The sequence below is a fragment of the Cotesia glomerata genome, linkage group LG4, assembly GCF_020080835.1.
Source record: "Cotesia glomerata isolate CgM1 linkage group LG4, MPM_Cglom_v2.3, whole genome shotgun sequence".
Taxonomy (NCBI): Eukaryota; Metazoa; Arthropoda; class Insecta; order Hymenoptera; family Braconidae; genus Cotesia; species Cotesia glomerata.
In genome coordinates this window covers 9727757-9739875 of record NC_058161.1, presented here as the reverse complement: position 1 = coordinate 9739875, position 12119 = coordinate 9727757, and the positions used below count along the sequence as shown (strand labels likewise).

Below are 12119 nucleotides of genomic sequence, written 5' to 3'. Positions count from 1 at the left end.
TATCATTTATTATTATAATTATTTTTATTTATTTAAGATCTTTACAAAAATTCCAGTCTTATAACATGAAATAAGATTACTTTTTTTCAATGATATGAATAAAAAATGCTGGTACTTTGACCTCATTAAGAGGTTTGAAGTCACCAAAAATTTTATGGTCCTTTTGGGAAAATATTTCTCTTAACATGTCCCGAAAGACATTAAGCCGATGGGGATAGTAAGATAAGCGAAATTCATTTCGATTCTCTGGATCATCGTTATTTTCATCCAAGGACAAGAAGTAATCCAGGATGACCATTTGTGGCTCACCAGAAACCCAATAAACGGAGGTTCTTATATCTTTGGTATGCGGACTCTGGAAAAAGTAAGGAAAATTCATCGGTTATTTTTGTTTTATTTAAATTAATATCAATATTATTACTTATTTATATTATTGAATTTCAGGTTCTATTAATCAAGGTAACTTAAGCCCGGATAGAAATATCCACCCTTGAAAATTATACTAAGATTATGGATGAATTATTATTATTTTATTTCATCCATCAGCGGAGCTGAGTTGAATCTCGACTCAATTTAATGGAAAATTTTAAAGTGGGTTCTGGTTACCCTGAGGACTATAAATAAAAATAATAAAATTTGGTTCTTACATTATAATAAATGCATCTCGCCGGTGCGACCCCGCCGTCCAAAATATAATCATAATTCCTGTGATCGATAAGAAGAAAGCCTCCTGGCTTTAAGCACATCTCGAAGTTTTTTAATATTTGTTTCTGTTCTCTCTGGTCGCCGTAAGCGTCATGGATATGAGCGAAACTGTTTCCTAAGCAGATTACAGCGTCAAAACCGCTGCCAATTAGCTGCTTGATGTCTTTCGTTAGAGTTAGCCAGTTTGCTTCTTCGATAACTAAAAAATAAAAAATACAGTCAATAAAAATTATTATTGTTATAATTGTAATTATAATGAAAAATTATTTGAAGCAAATAACTTTATTGCATTTGAAGTTATTAAAAATTAATTTTTGTATCTTAGATACTTTATCAGAGTTCATTGCCTTTCTAATAATCTAAAAACAACTTATATAAGTTAAAAAACAGAACAATTATCAATAATTATAAAATATTATCATACAATATACTTTCAGTCAATTATTGCATTTAATCAAAAAATTATATGACCCTGTCTGTAAATATACTGATAATCATTAATCGTATTATTTATTATTTAAACATTTTTTAAACAGTTATGATAAAGTTTACCACTGATAATTTGAACTTCAATTAAAATTTATAATTATAAATTACAATATATTTTTGTTATCAGCTGCAATACTTCCGACATATGAGATGGTTGAATATTCATAAAAATTATCAATATATACAACTGTATCAATAGATTGAGATAAACAAAAATATAAATACAGATTTTAACTATAAAACCCTTAATGAAGATAGTAAATTGTGACTTTTGAATATTTCAATAATTTATACGTCGCTTTAGGACAAAAATTTATATTTTCAAGAAGATTATTATTTATTGCCAGTAATGAGCCTGAAATAAATATTCAATGTCAGCTAATATAATGACTAAAAGGAATAAACGTACAAGAGACTTACATTAATTAAATGGACTTGAAATTACAATGAGTTGAAAAAACTTTTAGTTTAAAATTATTCATAAATATTTTTATAAACAAGTTATAAATTTATCGTCTCATTTTACTGAAAATCTACACGCATATATTAAATTTTTTACGTGCATATTTTCTGAATTTTTTTTTACACTTGATCAAAATGAAATTAAATTTTACTCAATATGTTAGTCAATTACTGCCCAGATAAGCTAAAATAATTAATAAATATCAATTTAATCATAATAATTTGACTTTCAAGTTCACACAGTTTATATAAGCGCAATTTAAATTTGAAATTTTATCTCAGAAATGTATAAATCAATTCAAAGGAACAACATAGTTAATTGAATATTAACATAACATAATAAATAATAAAAAATATAATTACTCCAATTATCGAAACCAGGTTCTTTCCTACGGTCCCATCGGTCCTTGAGGGCATGCTTGAGCATTTTGTCGGACGCGTCGACACTAACGACTTCAAAACCTTCTTCAATTAGCATTATTGAGTCGATACCAGTACCGCAGGCTACATCAAGGATTCTTTTGCAGCCCTTTTCACGTAACAAACCCACTAAAAAGTTTTTATAAACCTGAGTACGTTGTTTTTTGTCTCCGATCAAAGTCTTCCATACTTCTGCAGCTTTTCCATCGGCATACTGATCGCGTACACCTTCGGCAGCGGCTCCAGGAGTTCGGGTACGAAACACTAAATCCATTTTTGTTAAAATAAATTTTAAAATGACTAGAGGATTAGTCGTGAGATTCTAAAAGACTGGCACCGATACCCGTGATCCACTTATTTATATACTGAGGGGCCAGTACGCCACGAGTCGGACTGATAAAGTGAACAAAAAAAAAAATAGAGATAATTTAATTCCTTCAATAGTATTAATCAGCTTAACGATATTCTGTTTCTATTATGATGTCTATTACGAAATTTACACTTGCTCAAGACGAACGAATATTGGTTGATAGTGTTTTTATTAATCTACAGACTTCTGTTTTTTTAGTTGGTGGTTGCTTCTTGATTTGTTAACTGACGTATTACATCTGTTACGTCCCGGTTACCTCACGGGTTTGTAAGTAACCAGTAGAACAACTAGAGCTGGAGATAAAGATTTTACGACCTCCAGAGTCGTAAGTAGAGGTTCTCGAATTAACTCCGAAATAACTAACTTCGGTGAATTTAATTAACAAATGAATTTATTTAACTATTTAAAATACACTTGGAAATTGTACGGTTTGTCAACTGCCGTGAAGTACGTAGTGGTATTAGATTTAATAGTCTCTCAACAAGAATTAATTATCAAGAGTCTTAAGTTCGTAACTTTAAGATCAAGAAGAGCTTTAGAAGAAGAGAGCCTCCAACTACCCGTGCACCCTGCTTATATGTACCCGTCCAAGGGATGAGGATGGTATGCTATGAGTGACGCACATATTTTTAATTATAATCACTGAAAAATATTAGTGCGTGCTGGGATCGAACCCGGGTTCTACTCTTTCGAAAAGCGAACACCGAGCCGACCAGGCTATTACCAGCCTTCTACTATTATTATTCTATTAATTCATTATTTATATCGAAAATCTATATATGAACATAATGCTGTGCTCAAATTTAATTCAAGCAATTTTTTTACAATTTAATAAATTAACTTTAGGTTTTCTGAAAGAAACAGTATGTCATTATTTCTCTGAAAAAAAATTAGGAAAACGGTTGACCCTGAAGGCCATCCCTGCAACTTCCCGCTAATTCCATACTTAGGCGCTTAAAATTGCACCAATGACGTTTTTGAGCTCTTCGAGCTTAAAAATACAATTTATGGGTTATTTTGAGCTCTCCGAGCTCAAAGAGATTGCTTTCCTATGCTTTTGAGCTCTTCGAGCTCAAAAGTCTGATAGAGATTTGATAAGACACTATTTTTTGAATTTTTAAACCGCAATAACTTTTGAATGAATAAACCGATTTTCACGTGGTTGGAAGCATTCAACGCAGTTTTTCAAACCTCACAAAGAATTTTAAATTTTGAATTGATCGCGCTAGGAATTTCAGATTTATTCCGAAAAAACACTTTTTTCGGTTTTCTTTCGTTCACGATATCTCTCGAACGAATCAACCGATTTTGACCGGACTGGTGGCGATCGGCGTGGTTTTTTAAGTTCAAGAGCTGATTAGTTTTTGGAATTAAACCATCAAGTCGTTTAAAAGTTATTCCAAAAAAACCACATTTGAAAAAAAATTTTTTTTCAGTTTTTTGAAGATTTCTCAAAATCTATTGATCTGAATCGGTCCAAATAGTTTTCAAAATCTAAGTTTGGTCAAGCCCTTTCGAATAGCACCAACCACGATGAAATCGGTCAAGCCGTTCAAAAGTTATAAGCGGTTCACATACTTTCACACACACACACACACACACACACACACACACACACACACACACACACACACACACACACACACACACACACACACACACACACACACACACACACACATATACAGACACCGTGACAACCTCACGGGGATAGTCAGGGAAGCTTCCTGTGACCTTCAAACGTCGAGATCTGATGAAAACTCGATTTTTGCAAAACGGGGTGAAAACAATAACTTCCCGATTTTTGAAAATCTTCGATTTTCTTAGCGGGAAGTTAAAAATTTGTTTCTCGTGATATTTTCTTATTCTGATGTATTAATGAATTTAAGTGTTTTATATTTATTTATTTATTTATTTTTTTTTTTTTTCAAGAAGTAAAAAAAATGAAATTATTTGCGTTAATCTATATTTTTCTGCAATTGTAGGGAGAAAGAAGAAGAATTTTTGAGAGAAGGAAAGAAAGAAAATATCTTGAAGTTATGTAAGTTAATACCAATATGATTGACAAGATCCTGATCACATCCATCTTTACTTGTAAGAGAAATGTGTCTATTGGAAATTTTTTCCTTTAAATCATTTTATCACGTGTCGCGTTATTATTAATGCGCGATTTTTGCTCTGTCACAATGGACTATTTTTCTCTTTCCTTGTTTTATTTCTATCTCAATGTCATTTTTATCAGGGAATATTTCGGTTATTTTATATGGACCTAAATAATTATCATCAAATTTACCTGTCTTTTGATTTTTGACTAAGTAAATGTTTTGACCTATTTTAAAATTTATCGCATGTTTATTTTTATCGTATCTAATTTTTGATTTTTGTTTAGCCTTTTCTAGATTTTTTCTAGCTTCTTTTTGAGTTTCTAACAGTCTAGTTGCGTGATTTTTGATATAGTCAGCGTACGTAGGTATGTCGTCTAGGTAAGAGAATTCTGACGGTAAACGAGCTTCTTTACCAAACTGTTAGAATTAATATTTAGATTTATTTTAAAGAAAACTTGTACAGGACAACGTCACTGTACTTAGTATACCTAAATATGTATACTTGTCTGTATAGTATACAGTTCACTGTAAAGTCCTGTATTCAGTATACCTGCCCAGTCAGCATCCAAGTCAGAAAGATTTCAGTATGAAGTCTTTTAAAAAACTTCTTATAGAAGTCCTAATGTGACGTCTTAAGGGGGGAAATACGTGTAGATGGCCGTTTTCGAGCAGATTTTAATCAATTATTTAAAGGTATAAAAAATTAATATTATTTATTCAAACTTTTGGGTTATTTTATACATATATTGAAGAGTAAAAATTTACATTTACAAGAATAAAACTTAAAAAGTAGTAAAGATATCAGCTGATACATCTCGTAGGTTGTCGTCCGACTTCGCAACTGGTGTACATCATGGAGGCCATAATTTTTATCTGAAATCAATGCATCAAAATTATAACTTTTTTTAGACATGTATCTTCTATATGAACCTCATTTTAAAGAAAAAAAAAAAAATTTTCATTTTTTTGACGGCTGTGAAAGTAAGTCATGTTTTTACCTTTTTTGTTTATTGTTTAGTATAAAAATTAGTTAAAATGAAAATATTGCTTCTGATTGAGGTTCATATTCAGCACAATTATGTAAAGAAATAATATACTAAATTTGAAGATGATTGGTTAAAAACTTTTTAAGCTAGAGTGTACACTAGTTCGAAAAAACTAGTTTCGAGAAAAACGCGTTTAAAAAATAAGTGATGAAAAAAGTTAAGGTGACCGTCTCTTTTTTCTCATGCAATAATTTCTCGCGACATAAATTATCAGCAATAATTTCTTGTTCGATATTTTCACAAAGGCAATATTTCTCATTGTCAAAATTTATTTGGTATTATTAATTATTATTAAAATTAATATTTATTTAATTATGAATTTTTAATGATAAAGTGAAAATAAAATATTTGAGAAACTTTTAAATGATAATTTTTTGCTCTGTGAGAATTTTTTTAATCAAGAAATTTTTGAGTGAGAATTTTTTGCATGTGAGAAATTTTTGTATGATAAATTTTTTATGAAAAATTTTTGTTTCGATAAATTGTTACTGGTAAATAAAGCCACGGTGCCAAAAGGTTAATATAAAGTTGTATTAAACGAATTGAAACAACTTACCAATTAATCAGCTATTCCAGCACCATATTGTAAGCCTTCTTCAGCTTCATATGCTTCATTTTGAGCTTGTAGCTTTTCTTTTCGTGCTTTTCGGGCTTCTTTACTGTCCAAGGAGCTGCGTCGATTCTGACGGGTTACGCGCTGACTGTCGGATTGTTGTGCGTGATTGAAGCTATTGTTCCCAACGATGAGACCTAACTCGTTCATGACTAATAAAATACTTGAACTGCCTTCATTGAATAAGCAAGCAGCCAAGTATGCAGCAATTTCAATAGTTTTTAGACCACTATGCAAATGTTTAGGGGCCATACGCCAAATAGTTGAATTAAAACTTTCATTAGCATTTTGAGTATGGCCTCCTAAACATCTCTCCAATAAATCTACCCGGGATAAATCCTGATAAATTGGAAAAATCGCTTTTTGAACGTCAGGATGCAAAGGTGTCGGATGTTTTGGAGGTTCTGTCCCCAGAGCTTTAGCTTCGTTCCACTTACACCAGCTATCTACACCCTTTGGACATTTGTCATGTTGTGGATTATCATCTGTTGATATCATATGGAAATAAGTTGCCAATATCTCATTTTTCATGTCTTCAACGCTATTTACATTTCTCCTAATTGCTAGTCCATAGTAAGTGCTTAATTTTTTTATTAAAACTTCTGTCAACTTTCCTCTTCCGCCCAAATGTTTTTCTTTTTACGCTCCGGAGTCGCGTTCCCATTCTTTTGCACATGACCTATACATTCGCTTTTAGTTACTGTCAGTTCATCACCATACGGGTTCAATTTTTATCACTGCTGAGAATGTTTTGGAATCTCCATCGCGGATATAAGTACCGGATTTTACTCCGTGTAATTCTTCTGACCTTGTAAACATCGTTTTGATAGCTTCAACTTCCATACTTCCCGCAGATCCTTCATGTGTTTGTGTGCAGCTTTCTTCATCATGGTTTTCTTCCCAAGCTATATATTCCGGTGAAGTTTTCGGTTTGTTCTTCCATATTGCACACGCATGACAATAACTACTCCGAACAACTAAATCTACAACCTTTCCAGTATAATAGCCTATTAGAGTTGTAACGCCAAATAATGATTTGAATCCTCGTTTCCTCCAAGTTCCATCACCAGATACTTTAAAATTAAGAAGAGGTCTTTCGTGCTTCTCATTTTCTTTTTTTTCTTCATCTACAGCTTTCTTACAACAAAATTCAAATATTTTTTTAGCAGCACTGTGAATATGATCATATATCGAATTGTAAGTATTTTCACAGATACCTGGAAGTATATGAATGACTACCTACTCGACCCTAACCGACCGCTCCGTTCAGGTAATTATGTTCTCGGGCGCTGTACCGAGCGCACTTACTAAATCGCTTGTAACTTTTGAACGAATAATAATTTTGACCTGAAATTTTAACTGTATATTTTTCAATAGTTTTACAAGCGATTTATGAAAAAAAAAAATTTTGAATTTTTTCAAGCCTCTACACGTATTTCCCCCCTTAACCAGACAGAAACTTATTTACTACGTCGATAATTTAAATTTAGGAACGTAATTAATTGATCTACTGTATTTATTTCTGCATTTAATAGTCTAACTAAAGGTCCACCTTTACATTTTGAAATTAATAATCTAACTAATACTTTTTCATCTACTTCGCGAATATAAACTTTTGCGTCTGTACATACTTTTGTGAATGATTCTACTGGATTGTTGTTCCGTCAAATTTGGGAATGGTTTTAAGGAAATAATCAAATTTATTTAAATTTGGGGTACCGTTATTTTGAAAAATTTGAAGGTTAGCTATTTGTGGGTTTGGATTATGTGCATCTAGATTATTTTGAAAAGTTCTTAAACTATATCATTAATTAATTGTTGACAGTTTCTTTCAAAACTATTCTTCATTTCCTCTCTTTCCGTTAGTAATTCATGAATTTGTTGTTCAAGAGCTTGTATTCTACTTTTGATTTGACGAGAAACAAATATTCAGAAAAATAAATGACTTGCTACTTAGAAGTAATTATCTATTGAAGTTCTCGTCTATGTTCGGGCTGATGGTTGTCGGCTTATCTTCCTTGTCCTTGGGCGTTGGCTGTTATCGATGTTGTCCTAGGTCAAGGCTGCACTTCGATGTTGATGGCTTCTTCTTGATGTTTTATTTATGTTCGATGTATTTTGTTAAACTTTAATTTTATTTTATTTTATCGTTTTTATGCGTATGCGATAAAAAAAATTTTGTTAATTAATTAAAAATTTTGTTAATTAATTTTTCGTTAAACTTTTTGATTTTTAATTTTGAATTGCTCTTCTTTTTAATTCCAAAAAAAAGTTTTGAGTTTTTGGAATGAAACCACAGTTTAACTAATTTTTGAATTAAGTGTATTTAAAAAAAAATGTGAGCCGTCACGGGACGCCTGGCAGGTGTGAAACATCGACATTATTTTGTAAAAGTAATATGCAGAAAAGAACAGATTGTGATAGGAACTAAATACACGGAAAAAACGAGATTTAACTGGTTTCCATGTTGGACGGAACCTAGTTCCATCTATAGTGAAAAAAATTTACAAATGGTTACTACTTCAATGTAGACTGTAGTAGGTACAGTTTTCGTTTATTTCAGTTCAATCCGAGATGGGGCTCAGAGCCATCTGAGATTTATCTGTCTCAGATGGTTGTCAGTGCCACGCGCATGCTCGTCAGTCCCATCTTACATAGAAGTGGCGTCCATTTGGAATTTAACTAGAATCTATCTGCAGATAGTACCTATTTTTACATTATCATTTTCAAGTGCATTTTGCAATCAAATATATATGAATAATAAGTATATTATGATGAATAATACACATTATAATTTTATTCCAAATCAAAAAACTAATCCTTAATAAGTTTAAAAAAAATAAATTGAAAAGAAAAAATTTTAACTTAAAATTAAAAAATTAAAAAAAAATTTAATTTCAGTGTAGTACTATTTTTTAAAACAAGATGAAGATTGTCCAACATGGAAACCAGTTAAATCTCGTTTTTTCCGTGTATGTCATAATGATAAAATAAAATATTACGATTTTTTTTCCAGATAACGATGACTATTTATTGAATAAACATTTATTTTCATTAAATACAAAAATTTACGAATTTATTTCAAATCGTGACTACTTAATTCGTTTAATCAGTGACTTCGGTAATAGTTATATTCGATGTTGCCTCTGAGGACGGTATTACTGTGACAATTGGTCGATGGTAACTGAAGTATGTTACAAAAGTATTGGACATAACATTATCAAGATATCTAATAAATACAGCATCTATTGTTGTTAAAATCAATGACAGTTTGTCTTTTTGGTTTTGAAAGTTATTGAACCTCTGTGACTGTACGGAAATAAACTCTCGTGTAAAAATGAAATGATGTCATTTATTTTTTTATTAGGAGAAATGTACACAACAATCATCATCAATTCACTTCCATCTTCTAGTTTAACGTGTGAAGCACATATATCGCCAATAGATGTTTGGGAGACATGAATTTCTGTAGCATTTTGAATTACTAAATCCATGTTGAATGTAGTAATATGTAAAGTATTGTTGTTTTTATAAATGGCAACTCCAGCGGCTCTAACATTTTGTCTCTTAAATTTAGCTATACAATGAAAATTAGGTAAGTCAACTGATTCATCTGCAGGAAGCCATGTTTCAGTTAGTAATAAAAAGTTACTCCTTTGACAAATAGAATCTTGTAAATCAGTAGTATGTTTTCTGAGACTTTGGCAGTTTAAAGTATAAATGGTTAATTTATTTCTGGAATTTATAAATTCAGTGATCAGTCCTTGCAATGTAGTAAGTTTGTTTAGAGATAATCTTTTAAATTCTTGCTGTAAACTTGAAACTGATGGATCTACTCTTCTTCCATGATAAAATCTTAAATTATCCTGACTGTTACATATAAACAACCCTTCAAGACTTGTTACTCGTGTTAAATCTACGTAAAGTAATGAAATAGAATGACTTTTACTATACTCATAGACTATCTCGTCATATGTACCTCCTTGAGAGCTTAAATAAAAATTAGTATATTCTGGTACTATTAGATTAATAAAATCTTACATAACATTAATAGTATGTCTTGTGTTTAACTGATCTTGGTGATGTCCAGTTTCAATAATAATATTTTGTGACCCCTGTGATGATTGTTGGGTTCTGAAATATTTATAAAAAATATGTTATTAAAATATACAGAAAAATTTTAATTGGCTTCAATATATTAGTAAACTCAAGAATCTTAGCTAGTTATTTCAATATATTACTAAATATCGTAAATTATAAATATCAATAATGAATGTTTCACTATAAATTCCAGTATGATTAGAAAAATTAATTAATTTTTTAATGTTCATATTAATAACAAATAAGAAAAACATTCGTGCGCTGCACGCCATCAGCTGATTTTGAAATACAATTCTGTCATTCTTAATAAATTTATTCTCCAAGCAATTGTTTTAATGCATTAATTTCAATAAGAATGAAATTAAAATTAATAATTAATTTAAAAACATTATATGCAATGAAATTTATGTGAATTTTAATCTACCAAGAGAGTAGATTTTACATTTACTGGCGCTCAAAATACACCAAATATACGCGTGCTTAATGCACAGATAAATGCATACTTTAATTATAAAAATATAATTAACTTACTGATGACTTGATAGTGTGTCATAGTGTGATTTTGCTTTCTTTGCAGGAGGCTGATCACTTTCACTCTCTAAATTATCACGGTCAGACAATTTATTATCAGAAAAATAATTTGTTTTCAAGTAAAACACAGGTTATGTGTACTGTAGTAAACAACACTGTATATATACACTACGGAGTATACACTATAGGTATCCGAGCTCAGTGTAGTGAGAGAGATGGCTTAACGCCGGATCGAGTGGGAGAGAATCGCACAGTCGATTGCGCATGGCGACGCGTCGCCACACCATACACACTACTGCATATAGACTGTATATATATACCATCATATAGCGTAGCGACTCGTCGCCACGGCATGCGTTGCCACGCCAGAAATCGGTTTTACGTGCGGCTATAGATGTTTCACTAAAAAAATTTTGCTATTATTGGAGTCTTTTTATAAGCACTTGTTTTCACTTTTGTAAATTACTCACTCACTTGAAGAAAAAAAAGTTTTTTTTTATTTTTATGACGTGTTCGATGAAGATCTCTGGATGATGTTGAGTTGATTTTTCCGCATAGGAAAAAAAATTTTTTTCGCCAGTTTCTTCGGAGCGTGTTCGGATCCGTTCGCTGCCACCAATTTATTTATATTATTAGTTGTTACGTACCGGTTACCTCACGGGTTTGTAAGTAACCAGTAGAACAACTAGAGCTGGAGATAAAGATGTTACGACCTCCAGAGTCGTAAGTAGAGGTTCTCGAATTAATTCCGAAATAACTAACTTCGGTGAATTTAATTAACAAATGAATTTATTTAACTATTTAAAATACACTTGGAAATTGTACGGTTTGTCAACTGCCGTGAAGTACGTAGTGGTATTAGATTTAATAGTCTCTCGATAAGAATTAATTATCAAGAGTCTTAAGTTCGTAACTTTAAGATCAAGAAGAGCCTTAGAAGAAGAGAGCCTCCAACTACCCGTGCACCCTGCTTATATGTCCTCGTCCAAGGACCGAGCCCTAGGAGGAGTCGGGTTGCGTATCGGGCCCCGAATATCCTATTCTCCTGAATTTATGCCCGTGGCATTTCCGAGGCCCACTCGGATGACTCGCGCTGACTCAACTCCAGGACACGCAGGCGTTCGTTATCATTTATTTATTTAAAACATTCCTCGAATGTTCTTGAATATACCTCATGTACTCAACGCTAGTTGCCTTACAATGAATCATTTTTATCAAGCTAGATTTTCCATTAACATTCTTCATGAGAAAATGTTAATGTAAACTTAAAAATATTT

General features: G+C 31.6%; 1 protein-coding gene across 1 annotated transcript; it reads right to left on the bottom strand.

Annotated features, from left to right (window-relative positions):
* Window positions 1-5: 5 nt before the first annotated feature.
* LOC123262576 (glycine N-methyltransferase) lies at window positions 6-2624 on the bottom strand. The gene is made up of 3 exons (XM_044724817.1): window positions 2020-2624; window positions 648-904; window positions 6-355 (listed from the first exon to the last, which is right to left on the bottom strand). Exons 1-3 carry the CDS (start codon window positions 2348-2350, stop codon window positions 77-79), a joined length of 867 nt encoding a protein of 288 aa, XP_044580752.1. The 5' UTR covers window positions 2351-2624; the 3' UTR covers window positions 6-76.
* Between the last annotated feature and the right edge of the window lie 9495 nt (window positions 2625-12119).